General features: G+C 40.7%; 2 protein-coding genes across 2 annotated transcripts in view; one reads left to right on the forward strand and one right to left on the reverse strand.

The window, feature by feature from the left end:
• opn5 (opsin 5) overlaps positions 1–12,170 on the forward strand; it is a 90,674-nt gene extending 78,504 nt beyond the window's left edge. Inside the window, exons 6-9 of the mRNA XM_085372798.1 lie at positions 7,791–7,961; positions 9,998–10,332; positions 10,433–10,668; positions 12,102–12,170. Coding sequence (XP_085228924.1) covers positions 7,791–7,961; positions 9,998–10,332; positions 10,433–10,668; positions 12,102–12,168 — 809 coding nt within the window. The 3' untranslated portion in view covers positions 12,169–12,170. The remainder of the gene's footprint in view (positions 1–7,790; positions 7,962–9,997; positions 10,333–10,432; positions 10,669–12,101) is intronic.
• On the reverse strand, positions 3,130–6,267 carry LOC146617732 (histone-lysine N-methyltransferase set-1-like). The gene is made up of 4 exons (XM_085372604.1): positions 5,137–6,267; positions 4,891–5,053; positions 4,580–4,772; positions 3,130–3,258 (listed from the first exon to the last, which is right to left on the reverse strand). The coding sequence occupies exons 1-4, from the start codon at positions 5,237–5,239 to the stop codon at positions 3,130–3,132; spliced, it is 588 nt and encodes a 195-aa protein (XP_085228730.1). The 5' UTR covers positions 5,240–6,267.
• Positions 12,171–12,921: the final 751 nt, after the last annotated feature.

Consider the following 12,921-nt stretch of genomic DNA (forward strand, 5'->3'; position numbering starts at 1 on the left):
TTTTCTTCTGAAAAAAATACTGGCTACAATAATTAACAACTGATTCCTTTGCAATCATCCATCCTCTTCCACTTATCCTTATCAGGATTGTGGGGTAGCAGTTTTGGGGCCTATACCAGCTACCATAGGGCAGTACAACCTGGACAGATCGCCAGTCTAACATGGAAGGACAAGCATTTGCATTCACACCAAAGGGCAGTTTTGAATCACCAGTTAACCTAACCCCATAAGCTACATCTTTGGACTGTGGGAAGAAGCCAGAGTACACAGCCAGAGAGAGCCCATGCACTACAGCAGTAAAAAGTGCCTAAAACAAGTTAAGAAGTTGTATAGTACTATCTATCTTAATGTTCAAGCCTGAGTTTCAAAAAATTTCAACATAGAAACAAAGCACATGCAGTCAGCTCTGCATGCTGTAGGTCAAACTGTCAAGACATACGAGAAGACCCCTCCTAAAACCAGAGTGATGTCACCATGAAGCAAACTTTGACGGAGTCCCCCAATAACAGTGTGGTCCTCCTAAGTCACATTTGGGTGGTTAACACACACACACACACACACACACACACTCAGATGTTATCCAGACTTGCACTTTGAAACAATGAAAAGGACCTACAAGCCACGGTCCATGTAAATCACATCACACCCAGGTGACTGCCAAACACACACACACACAGCATCCATAAAGAATGATGATAGATTAAATTATTAGTTCATTAAGTGGTACACTGGATTATATTTACCCTTTCAGGCTCTGGATGTTTCAGGTCCAGATCATTGTTTGGAAAGCTGTTTGGTTGCGGCTTTAGGCAGCTCACAGTCTTCTGAATCTGGCTGGTCTCAGTCTTCGTGTGTAACAGATAGAGAATGAAGACAAAAGAACAGTAATCTGACAGTTACTAAAAATGCATCACTCAAGAGGATGAATAGACCATTTCACTATCGGCAAATAGCGTAAGGTACACATCGTGCATGAGAAACATTCATTAAAATCTGTCCTAGGTCAATGTTACCTCTTCAAAATCTTGCACTGAAGAAGAATGCATGGCTTCTGAGCCTTGCTGAGGCATTTCTTCATCAAGATCCTGCAACAAAGAAAAGATGGCACAAAGATTAGACCAAGTGCTCTTCTTGCAACTGTACTGGGCAGGCCTGTGCTTCTGTTTTTAATTTGCATGTGTGTGTGTGTGTGGGGGGGGGGGCTTTCCACTCAAGAAATGTTTTCTTCTGAAAAAAATACTGGCTACAATAGTTAACAACTGATTCCTTTGCAATCATCCATCCTCTTCCACTTATCCTTATCAGGATTGTGGGGTAGCAGTTTTGGGGCCTATACCAGCTACCATAGGGCAGTACAACCTGGACAGATCACCAGTCTAACATGGAAGGACAAGCATTTGCATTCACACCAAAGGGCAGTTTTGAATCACCAGTTAACCTAACCCCATAAGCTACATCTTTGGACTGTGGGAAGAAGCCAGAGTACACAGCGAGAGAGCCCATGCACTAAAGCAGTAAAAAGTGCCTAAAACAAGTTAAGTTGTATAGTACTATCTATCTTAATGTTCAAGCCTGAGTTTCAAACCACATAGAAACAAAGCACATGTAGTCAGTTCTGCATGCTGTAGGTCAAACTGTCAAGAAATACGAGAAGACCCCTCCTAAAACCAGAGTGATGTCACCATGAAGCAAACTTTGACGGAGTCTCCCAATAACAGTGTGGTCCTCCTAAGTCACATTTGGGTGGTTAACACACACACACACACTCAGATGTTATCCAGACTTGCACTTTGAAACAATGAAAAGGACCTACAAGCCACAGTCCATGTAAATCACATCACACCCAGGTGACTGCCAAACACAAACACACACACAGCATCCATAAAGAATGATGATAGATTAAATTATTAGTTCATTAAGTGGTACACTGGATTATATTTACCCTTTCAGGCTCTGGATGTTTCAGGTCCAGATCATTGTTTGGAAAGCTGTTTGGTTGCGGCTTTAGGCAGCTCACAGTCTTCTGAATCTGGCTGGTCTCAGTCTTCGTGTGTAACAGATAGAGAATGAAGACAAAAGAACAGTAATCTGACAGTTACTAAAAATGCATCACTCAAGAGGATGAATAGACCATTTCACTATCGGCAAATAGCGTAAGGTACACATCGTGCATGAGAAACATTCATTAAAATCTGTCCTAGGTCAATGTTACCTCTTCAAAATCTTGCACTGAAGAAGAATGCATGGCTTCTGAGCCTTGCTGAGGCATTTCTTCATCAAGATCCTGCAACAAAGAAAAGATGGCACAAAGATTAGACCAAGTGCTCTTCTTGCAACTGTACTGGGCAGTCCTGTGCTTCTGTCTTTAATTTGCATGTGTGTGTGTGTGTGTGGGGGGGGGCTTTCCACTCAAGAAATGTTTTCTTCTGAAAAAAATACTGGCTACAATAATTAACAACTGATTCCTTTGCAATCATCCATCCTCTTCCACTTATCCTTATCAGGATTGTGGGGTAGCAGTTTTGGGGCCTATACCAGCTACCATAGGGCAGTACAACCTGGACAGATCACCAGTCTAACATGGAAGGACAAGCATTTGCATTCACACCAAAGGGCAGTTTTGAATCACCAGTTAACCTAACCCCATAAGCTACATCTTTGGACTGTGGGAAGAAGCCAGAGTACACAGCCAGAGAGAGCCCATGCACTAAAGCAGTAAAAAGTGCCTAAAACAAGTTAAGAAGTTGTATAGTACTATCTATCTTAATGTTCAAGCCTGAGTTTCAAAAAATTTCAACATAGAAACAAAGCACATGCAGTCAGCTCTGCATGCTGTAGGTCAAACTGTCAAGACATACGAGAAGACCCCTCCTAAAACCAGAGTGATGTCACCATGAAGCAAACTTTGACGGAGTCCCCCAATAACAGTGTGGTCCTCCTAAGTCACATTTGGGTGGTTAACACACACACACACACACACTCAGATGTTATCCAGACTTGCACTTTGAAACAATGAAAAGGACCTACAAGCCACGGTCCATGTAAATCACATCACACCCAGGTGACTGCCAAACACACACACACACACAGCATCCATAAAGAATGATGATAGATTAAATTATTAGTTCATTAAGTGGTACACTGGATTATATTTACCCTTTCAGGCTCTGGATGTTTCAGGTCCAGATCATTGTTTGGAAAGCTGTTTGGTTGCGGCTTTAGGCAGCTCACAGTCTTCTGAATCTGGCTGGTCTCCGTCTTCGTGTGTAACAGATAGAAAATGAATATACAGTGCATTTTTGAAGAGGCTTTTGAAACATTAAATAAACTGTATGAGAAAGATAAGTTTCAAGCTATTGTCTTTAAAATATTCACTGTCATGTATAGAGAATTTAAGGCCCTATGATTAAGAGACAAATAGTCAGTGTGATTTCTTTATTTTTTAAGCCATTGCTAAAGGAGTAAAACAATCACCTGTAGCAGCAACGAACTGTCACTAGGGCCCATTTATCTTCAAGGGACAAAATTTAAAATGAATCTAACTAAAGAGGCTACACAGCAAAATCTCCAGTGTTAAATTAACACTAGAGAGTGTCTATATGGGTCCACACAACACTGTTGAGTGTTGAATTAACACTTTTGACAGTGTTATATGTTTAAAAGTAACCTAGTCAGTTTTGAAGATTAACAAAGACTAACACTGAGCAGTGCTGATTTTCTAACACTGGAATATTTCTAACATTTTGAGTTATTTTCCAGTGTTAGAAAATCAGCACTGCTCAGTGTTAGCCATTGTTAATCTTCAAAACTGACTAGGTTACTTTTAAACATATAACACTGTCAAAAGTGTTAATTTAACACTCAACAGTGTTGTATTTAACACTCAGAGGTGTGGACCCTTATAGACACTCTCCAGTGTTAATTTAACACTGGAGATTTTGCTGTGTAGAATCACATTAAACATCAATCACTGTTAAAATTTAGAAACCGAAAGCCATTTTTTATTTCTGCATACCTGCTGATATTTTTTTAGTGCTTTTAGAGGGCTTTGATGTGGCAGCCATCACAATTGCCTGTTTTCCATTAGTACCTACCCCTGTTTTTCCAGTAGGTTATAGTACCATGTAGTTTTTCAGTAACTACTGCACCAAGGTTCCAAGTGATCCAAAGTGATCAGAAAATTTGACATAGACTGAATGCCACCAGGTGGCTGGTCAATGGTGTCACTCGATAAGTTATGAGTGCGCCTCCTTCGTGAAAATCCAAGCCATCATTTTTGAAACTCTGAAATGTTTGAAATAGCGACCAAAATTAACAGCGTGATCCCTGAATTGAACACTAAAGTATAGACTGAGCAGCAGGCATTTTGTCACCTTGACGTCCATGCTTGCTGTGGCATTTATATCACTGGATGCTCGGCTGCATTGCTATAGTTACCCCAGGCACAGTAGGTGATACTCAATTTCAGTGAAAAACTAGATGCCCTAAGTCACGTTAAGCCAATTTGAGTAGGTACAAATGTAAAAATGGCTTAGGGTATGCAATTTATCAGTTCCAAAAAGTACAATTGTAGAAATACCTTGCATCTCCAGAGCCAATCCGAGTCACCATAATTATAGTCTATTTCTTCGCCTGGACTTATGTCTCTGCTTGCAAATAAGCATAGATGGGGCTTTCCATTGATATTTAATATTTTCATCTTAGCACTTGGACTGATGTGGTTGTCGTTGACAAGTCTGCCTAATGACCCATCTTCTTGAGATGCATCCACACTGTGGGGTTAGGCAAAAAAGTATTAGCTTAACTAGTTAGTTAGGAAGCTTTTTTTTTCATAAATCAAAAGCAATGTGTCATTTAATCTTAATCAAACTACACTGATATAATACGCACCACCAGAGTTTTCCATCAAACTTGAATTCAAACATGAACACCTTCAGGCTGTCATGATAAACTCTGTGTCTCCGCTCACATTCTTCTTTTGTTATGAGTTTACCTCTGTATTCCAAAAGAAAGTCTCCTTTTTGGAATGGAACAGTCGTGAAAATGCCCCGACCTGAATTGCAGAGGCATACCAAGTGAGTGACAAAAGACAAAGTGACAAACTCCAAATCTAATCCAAACTAAAGACCAACTTACCTTTGAAGGCATTTATGTAGTGGATATCAAGTCCCAGTTTGTCCCTTCCAGCAGAAACATGACAGACTGCATCCTCCCGTGGAGGAATGCGTCTCCTTCGCATGTTCTCCTGTACGATTGGCTGTATTACCAAAGCATATAAAGTATTACGATTATCGTCATCATTGTCATCATCATCAGTAGTAGCAGAACTAGCAGTAGTGTAGTTTACAGCATAAACACAGCTGACTTATTCATAGTGCTAATTTATGCCTTCTTTTAAAATGTTAAAGGCCTAGTACTCAAAATGGCGACATGTGACATTTCTGTAATGGCGACTGCAGAGAGTGATACAAGTACTGAGAAAGCTTAGGCATCAAAACTGTAAGAAGTTTTTTCTTCAGGCATATAAATAAATACACGACTAAATACACTTATACCCTTGCTTTTATTTTAGGGCTGTCAGCAGAATGGACAGACATTGGACAAACTGCCCGAAATTAGCTAACAGCGACATCAGGGATTTTGACTCAGACTGCGCTGGTTTAATTGTTAATCGCGTTAGTCGCGATGTCGGCATTAACACGTTTAAGCCACAATAATGCTTTAACACCGAGTAAATCCTAACACGGGTTAGCCCGCTTTATCGCGTTGACGCGGTTAGTCGTCAGCCCTATTTTATTTACTCAATGACAAACGCTGGGGCCGTTTTACTTCTTCAAAGACTCACTAACAGTCCATAAAGCATAAATTAAACCAGTTTAATATAGGCCTGTGCACCTATAATTTCATATAGTATTAAAGTCATGGTGCATTTTACATTAAAAAAGGCTTACCTTTGTGTTTTTAATCCGTCTTCGTATTGCCGTCGACATACACTTGTTAAAGGGCACGCGCGCGAAAGTTGTGGCGCCGTTTCCTGTAGGTACCGCCTATATATATAGCCTACCAATCACAATGACTTCCGGCCGTGTGTATTGAAAATGTGTATTAAATTGCAGTACCTACACACATCCACTCTAACTCGAAACGTCGCTGTGCAATACACTGGAATACACAAAAATCAGGTGAGGGGTATAGGTGGACTTTTAAGAAAATCAGAAAATCTTTTAATTATAGTTTAATAAATGAATTTACACTACAGTTTAAGCAAATACAGGTCAAAAGATAAATAATGACCTCATAAGAAGTAGAAAAAATTATTATTTAGACACTTAAAAATGCATTTACAAGTCATGTTTTAGGGGGACACATGAATACACAGCAAAAAGTCGAAATGTCCCCGGAGCCCAGGTACAGCGCAGGTCAAATGTCAATCCATACCACATAGACGCACTCACACACACACACACACACACACACACACACACACACACACACACACACACACACACACACACACACACGTGTCTATATATACACATTACACATACATACACAAAGCTGTGTAAACCAACTATAAATAACAAATCTAACTTATATACATAAAATACAGAAATGAATGAGGTGGAATGAATACTACAAAATGTACATAAGCTGCAGTTGCAGTCTGGCAGTGGGAGCAGTGTGACAGGTCAACTGTTAAGAAGGGAGATGGCGAGGGGAAAGAAACTGTTCCTGTGTCGGGTGGTCCTGCAGGCTTCTGTACCGTCTGCCAGAGGGCAGCAGATCAAAAAGTCTGTGTGCAGGGTGTGAGGGGTCTGTGATGATTTTCCCTGCCCGTTTCCTGGTTCTTGAGAGGTACAGATCCTGGATGGAGGGCAGGGGGGTGCCGCTGATCCTTTCTGCTGCCCTTACAGTCCGCTGCAGTCTGCTCCTGTCCTGTTTAGTGGCTGCTCCATACCAGACTGTGATGGAGGAGCACAGGACAGACTCAATGACCGCAGTGTAGAACTGGATCAGCAGCTCCTGTGGAAGACTGTACTTCCCCAGTCGTCTCAGGAAGTACATCCTCTGCTGGGTCTTTTTGAGGATGGAGTTGATGTTGGTCTCCCACTTCAGGTCCTGGGAGATGGTTGTACCCAGGAACTTGAAGGTCTTCACAGTTGACACAGGGCTGTCTGATATGGTCAGGGGGAGCAGAGTTGAGGGATGTCTCCTGAAGTCCACTGTCATCTCTACAGTCTTAAGAGTGTTCAGCTCCAGATTGTGCTGACTGCACCAGAGTACCAGCCGCTCAACTTCTTGCCGGTATGCAGACTCATCACCATCTTGAATGAGGCCAATGACAGTGGTGTCATCTGCAAACTTTAGGAGTTTGACAGCCGAGTTCTTGGAGGTGCAGTCGTTAGTGTAGAGGGAGAATAGTAGTGGTGAGAGGACACATCCTTGAGGGGCACCAATACTACTTGCATTCAACATTGCTTCAAGCAGTTTCTTCTATCTTTTGCTCTCCTACATCCAGTCATGTTTCTGATCTGCAGCTATTTAGCTCTGTTGTGATATGTTCCACAAGGTTTTCTCCCTGAAAAAATAGAATGTATGTTTCAATATGCTACATGTTGTCTGTTTACCATTTTCAACCAAATATTTCTCTTTGTCCCATCCCACTCCAACACTACCTTCTTTTATGATCTTTGTCTTCATCCTTTTTCTCTGCCCACACACTCTCTTTTTCTGTTCCATTTCCCTTTCACTTCTCCTTCTACTCTGTCTCCTATTTTTTTTCCTCACAGTGACAGGAAAGCCCTTTTTCATTGTGTCTAGTTTATCCCACCGCTGGCTGTTTGGCTGGGAGGGATGTCGATTCTATGGCTGGGCAGGCTTCTTCTTTGGATGTGGGAGCCTCATCACAATGACTGTGGTCAGCCTGGACCGGTATCTCAAGATTTGCCATCTCCGATATGGTGCGTAACTAACAACTCAGCAAATTTTCATAAACATCAGATGTTCATATACACTTACATACTTTAAAGGGAACCAAAGTATTTTGCCAGTATCTCAGAATTAAAAATACCCTGACTGGGAGAGCAACATGGGGTTAGTATCTTGCCCAAGGATATTTGGCATGCAGACTAGGGGTAAGCCAGGAATCGAACCACCAAGCTTCCGAGCAGTGGGTGACCTGCTCTGCCGCCTGAGCTACAGCCACCCCTGTAAACATACAAAAAGACGTACAAAAAAAAAAATGAACAGAAAATGAGTGGCTGTTGCTTGAATCTTATTCGACAGATTTTACCTAACCAAACAAAAGCAGATGCAACCACCAGGTACTTACTTAATTTTCCAGTATGCTTATAAATTCACCAGTATGCTTATAAATTCACCACATAACAAGACATCCATCCTTTTTTCTCCGTTTTATCTCTGTAATTTTTTTTTAGAATTGATCTTTTTCTCATACTGAGGCTGCTGGCTTGTGACTAGCTCTGAGCTTTAGCCTCTTAAAATGTAAATTTTTAGATGGTTGAGGTAATATAAGTTTCTGATTAGGTTTATTGTTGAATGTGTTTATGATGGACCCCCTGCAAATAACTGTAATAAATGCTTTCAGTCACAGTTACAATGCTAATTTCATTTAACATGTACAGATGTTGCAAACCTGGAATATGTACAGTGGTCCCTCGCTATAACACGGTTCACCTTTCGCGGCCTCGTTGTTTCGCAGATTTTTTTTGTGCAATTATGCATGTTGTTTTTGTTTGTTTGTTTTACAGCGCATGGTGTTCTGGGTACTGATTGGCTGTAGACCATTGTCAATCAATCTCGTGCTGTGTCTCCTGTACAGTACAGAATGTGTTCAGCTTGTCAAATTTACATAAATATTTGATCGCTAGCAGTGTGTTTCTGAAGTGCTGTACTGTATGTTTGTAAGTTTTATGTCCAACAAACACAACGTCAACGAAACGTTTTTCACCGTCAAAGGCACCTGGGGTGAAAAGTGTGAACATTTCCATGCCTGTCTGAGAAAAGTGTATAAAGTGTGTAGTGAGGAATTTTACAGCCTTAAAACATCTATAATAATTGTAAAAAAATGGCTCTACTTCGCGGATTTCACTTGTCGCGGGTTATTTTTTAGAACGTAACTCCTGTGATAAACAAGGGACCACTGAATTTGTTGATTTTCATGTAAAAAAGATATGAATAGGTCTGCAGTCTAGATCCAAACCTGTGACTATAACTACGTATTTAAATGATCACAATTTAATAAAAGGAGTTATTCCTGAATCACTGGCCATTTCTTGACAAGGTTTAGATTTACCTTCACATGAGTTATAGGCCATAAATGATGCTCTAACAAAACATCTGTAAGCCTGTATTGCACAAATATCTAGGTTCATGATCTACTGTAAGTGCTCCCGTTACTTTTTAATTTCCATTCAGTTCCCACACCATTATAGTGTACATTACTATAATGGTGTGGGAACCCCCCATCATAAACATCAGATTAAGGGGGGCTCCCCATCATCTGATCCCTGCAGTGTTTTGTGAAACAAAACAGTGCAGCACTCCACTGCACTGTTTTGTGAAGGGATGGGGCTTTTAGCCTCCAGAGTATAGTATTTGTTATTAGCCTATAACCACAGCTAAGCCGTTATAACACTGTATTGTAATTCTTTTAAATTAAATTCCTTTTCAGTCATTCATAGTCAAACACAATAATACAAATGTGTAAGATCCCAGAATTAAAATATTCCACTACAGTAGTTTAATACTTTTTTTTTGTTTACTGATGTCAACAACATACCTTTTGATGTGAAGAGTCATTGACTACAGATGATTATTTTTTTTAATACTCAGTATTTTTCTAGGAATTTTTGTAAGTCTCTTACTACATCTAATGCTCTGAATCCTTTTCACTTGTGGCATAGAAAATTAGTCTGGCAGTCAAAATGTACCATTTAACCAACATTAGTCTTGGGGTTTCTTTCTCCAATCCTAGGTGCATGGCTAAAACGCCACCACGCGTTCCTGTGCCTGGCCTTTGTATGGGTGTATGCAGCCTTCTGGGCCACAATGCCCCTGGTGGGCTGGGGAAATTATGCTCCGGAGCCCTTTGGGACCTCTTGTACCCTGGACTGGTGGTTGGCTCAAGCCTCAGTGTCTGGCCAGAGCTTCGTCATGGCCATTTTGTTCTTCTGTCTTATACTCCCTGCAGGGATGATTGTCTTCTCTTATGTTATGATCATCTTCAAGGTCAAGTCATCTGCTAAAGAAATTTCACATTATGATGCACGCATCAAAAACAGCCACACCCTTGAGATGAAACTCACAAAGGTAGGTCCAACATTAGTGATCATGGAAGTGGAACAAAGAGCAAAGATTTTTGAGTGCTACTCAGTCCAAATTTATGATCAGAATATAATTTTGTGTCCAGGTGGCAATGGTGATCTGCACAGGCTTCTTGATAGCCTGGATCCCTTATGCAGTGGTGTCAGTGGTGTCAGCATTTGGTGAGCCAGACTCAGTGCCCATCCCTGTGTCTGTTGTTCCTACGTTGCTGGCCAAATCCTCCGCAATGTACAATCCCATTATCTACCAGCTTGTGCACCTGAAAATCTCAGCCTCCTGTTTTAAGGTTATGAAGAAACAAAGGCATTTTAGAAAGTCAAGGTAAAACTAGCCTTTATACATACATAAAGACATTTTCTGAAATGTTTTAGCAGTGGGAAAATTTTTCCTTGATGCTTTCTGCTAGAAAACAATCTTTAGCCCAGAACAGATCATGGTTATAGGATTTCACCCTTTCAAAAACCTCTTTTGGAGTCGAACAAAGCCTTGGCAATCAGGATTCAAAGAAAATAATCTGTGCTCAAAACTATTTCCAGAAAAGTGTTTAGCACAAAATATAGGATTAATGCTGAGGCCTTGAGATTAGTCAGCAACCCTCTGGCAACCTCCGGTCACTGGGAGAGAATGTGTATTCATTGACTGGGAGAAATCCCAGATCCCAAATCAAAGAGTATGGTGCACCTGAAATCTCCTTGCAATTGCTTTGGTGACTAGCGGATTGCTGTCAATGATAGTTTGCATGGCACATACCAGCCTGTCTGCCATGCCATGCCAGCCTGTCTGTAAAACTTAGTAACTAATCAGCAAGCAGCAGCAAGAAACTTGGAAATATGTGATGAAAACTGGAAACAAAAGACCATGAAGACCATTTACCATGAAAGTCAATGTTGGACCTTATGAAATTTGTTGGTTACAGCGGTAAGGGTACAAGCAACTATGGGCAACCTCAGCAACCTACTACTAGTGATCAAAACAATCACAGGGAGATTTTTGCAATGTATTCTGTTTTTGACCAGTTTCACGTAGTGACAGTATGGAACCGCCCCCAGTCACCTGCCAGCTGGCCACATCTGGAACATTAGATTTTTCCCTAGTAATCAGTGCTTATTAGAGGGCCAGTGACTGGTTTCTAGGCCTGAGTGACTAGGTCATAGCAATCTATTTCACAGCACTACACAGAAAAGCAACCTTTAGCAACAACTTACAGTTGGTCAGGGAATACTCATTTTTCTCTTGTGACCTGTGGTTTCTAGGTGGTCTGGTTGCCCACTGACCTCTAGGTTTGTGTGATTGGGGCCTTAGGTTTTGGAGCAACCTCTATAAGGTTAGGAATGAGTTTTATTTTAGCCACATGCTAAATAGGTACATTTCATAAAGTAGAGACGCAAGCCTTTAGGGATTGCGTCAGGAAGGGCATCTGGTGTAAAAAATCAGATCATATATGTGGAACTACCTGTTTAGCTGCCCCCCTTATGTACTTGGGGGCAGCTAAAAGAAGCTAGTTAAACTTTCAGATAATATCCCAAATCTTTTGATTATAGTTTTTATTGTTGAAACCTTTTGCATTTGGGTGTTTCAAATTGACAGAAAAGTGGACATTAACCAAACCGAAGCCAACCCTACTGGTAAACAATGACCTTAGATAGTTTAAAAGTTTTATACTTAAAGGTTTGCTTCCCAATTTTTATTTTTTGCTTGTATATTGGTGAGCTTTTTTGGTCTGACTATTCTATCATATGTTCACATCTCTGCAGGTTCTATGCCATCTCTGGCTCATTAAAAGAAACACCACCAGCCAAAGAAGTCCACATTGAAGTGTGAGACAAATGTGAAGCTACATGACTTCTTTTTACCGCTTGTATTTTGGACAGTTGGACTTGTTCCCTGTCCTATGTGCTCTACCAATCACTCTCGACATTTTCTGTCACATTATGGACTGCATACATTTGTTCCCAAGTATCACAGCTTGGTTTTGCACCCACACCGGATATCCATGTAACCCTCAGCTCCCAACTTCTTACTTGGAAAACATCTTTCCTATGTGGTGTTCTTCCCATGTGGTCACTTGAATGGTGTTGTTTTACATTGGCAGTGTGCATGTGATAAACCCACTCTTTCAGCTCCCCCCCCCCATTATTACAGACACATTGTTTGTCAATGTTATTAGCAAACAATGCACATCTTACTGACTTACCAGCATTTTTGCTACCAGCTCTTCGCCACTGTCAACCCAAAACTTAAGATATACCTTTTTTGGTGGAGAAAAAAAAGGTAAAACTATTACAAATATTTCAAAGGTTTAATTTAAGCATATTTCAAATGCTCAACTGCAATTTAACACTGCAACAACCTTAGCACATGTAAGTCATGTGCCAGTGTGGCCTCAAGCTCAAAGTATCTTTACTGTTGTCCTTCGTACTCTTACACGTGTGGCTTCTATACTGTAAATATATATCAAAAGCAAAAGGTACTGGATCACCTTACTTTCTATGTTTTCTTCAGCTTTTTACTACACAGAACCGGTTATGTCACTTTGATTCATAAAAGTAGTTAAACTAACATTGTTACTTTTAA

This window comes from Diplotaxodon limnothrissa, linkage group LG15 (genome assembly GCF_057381915.1).
Source record: "Diplotaxodon limnothrissa isolate DT_005_m linkage group LG15, D_limnothrissa_male_GT1.1, whole genome shotgun sequence".
Taxonomy (NCBI): domain Eukaryota; kingdom Metazoa; phylum Chordata; class Actinopteri; order Cichliformes; family Cichlidae; genus Diplotaxodon; species Diplotaxodon limnothrissa.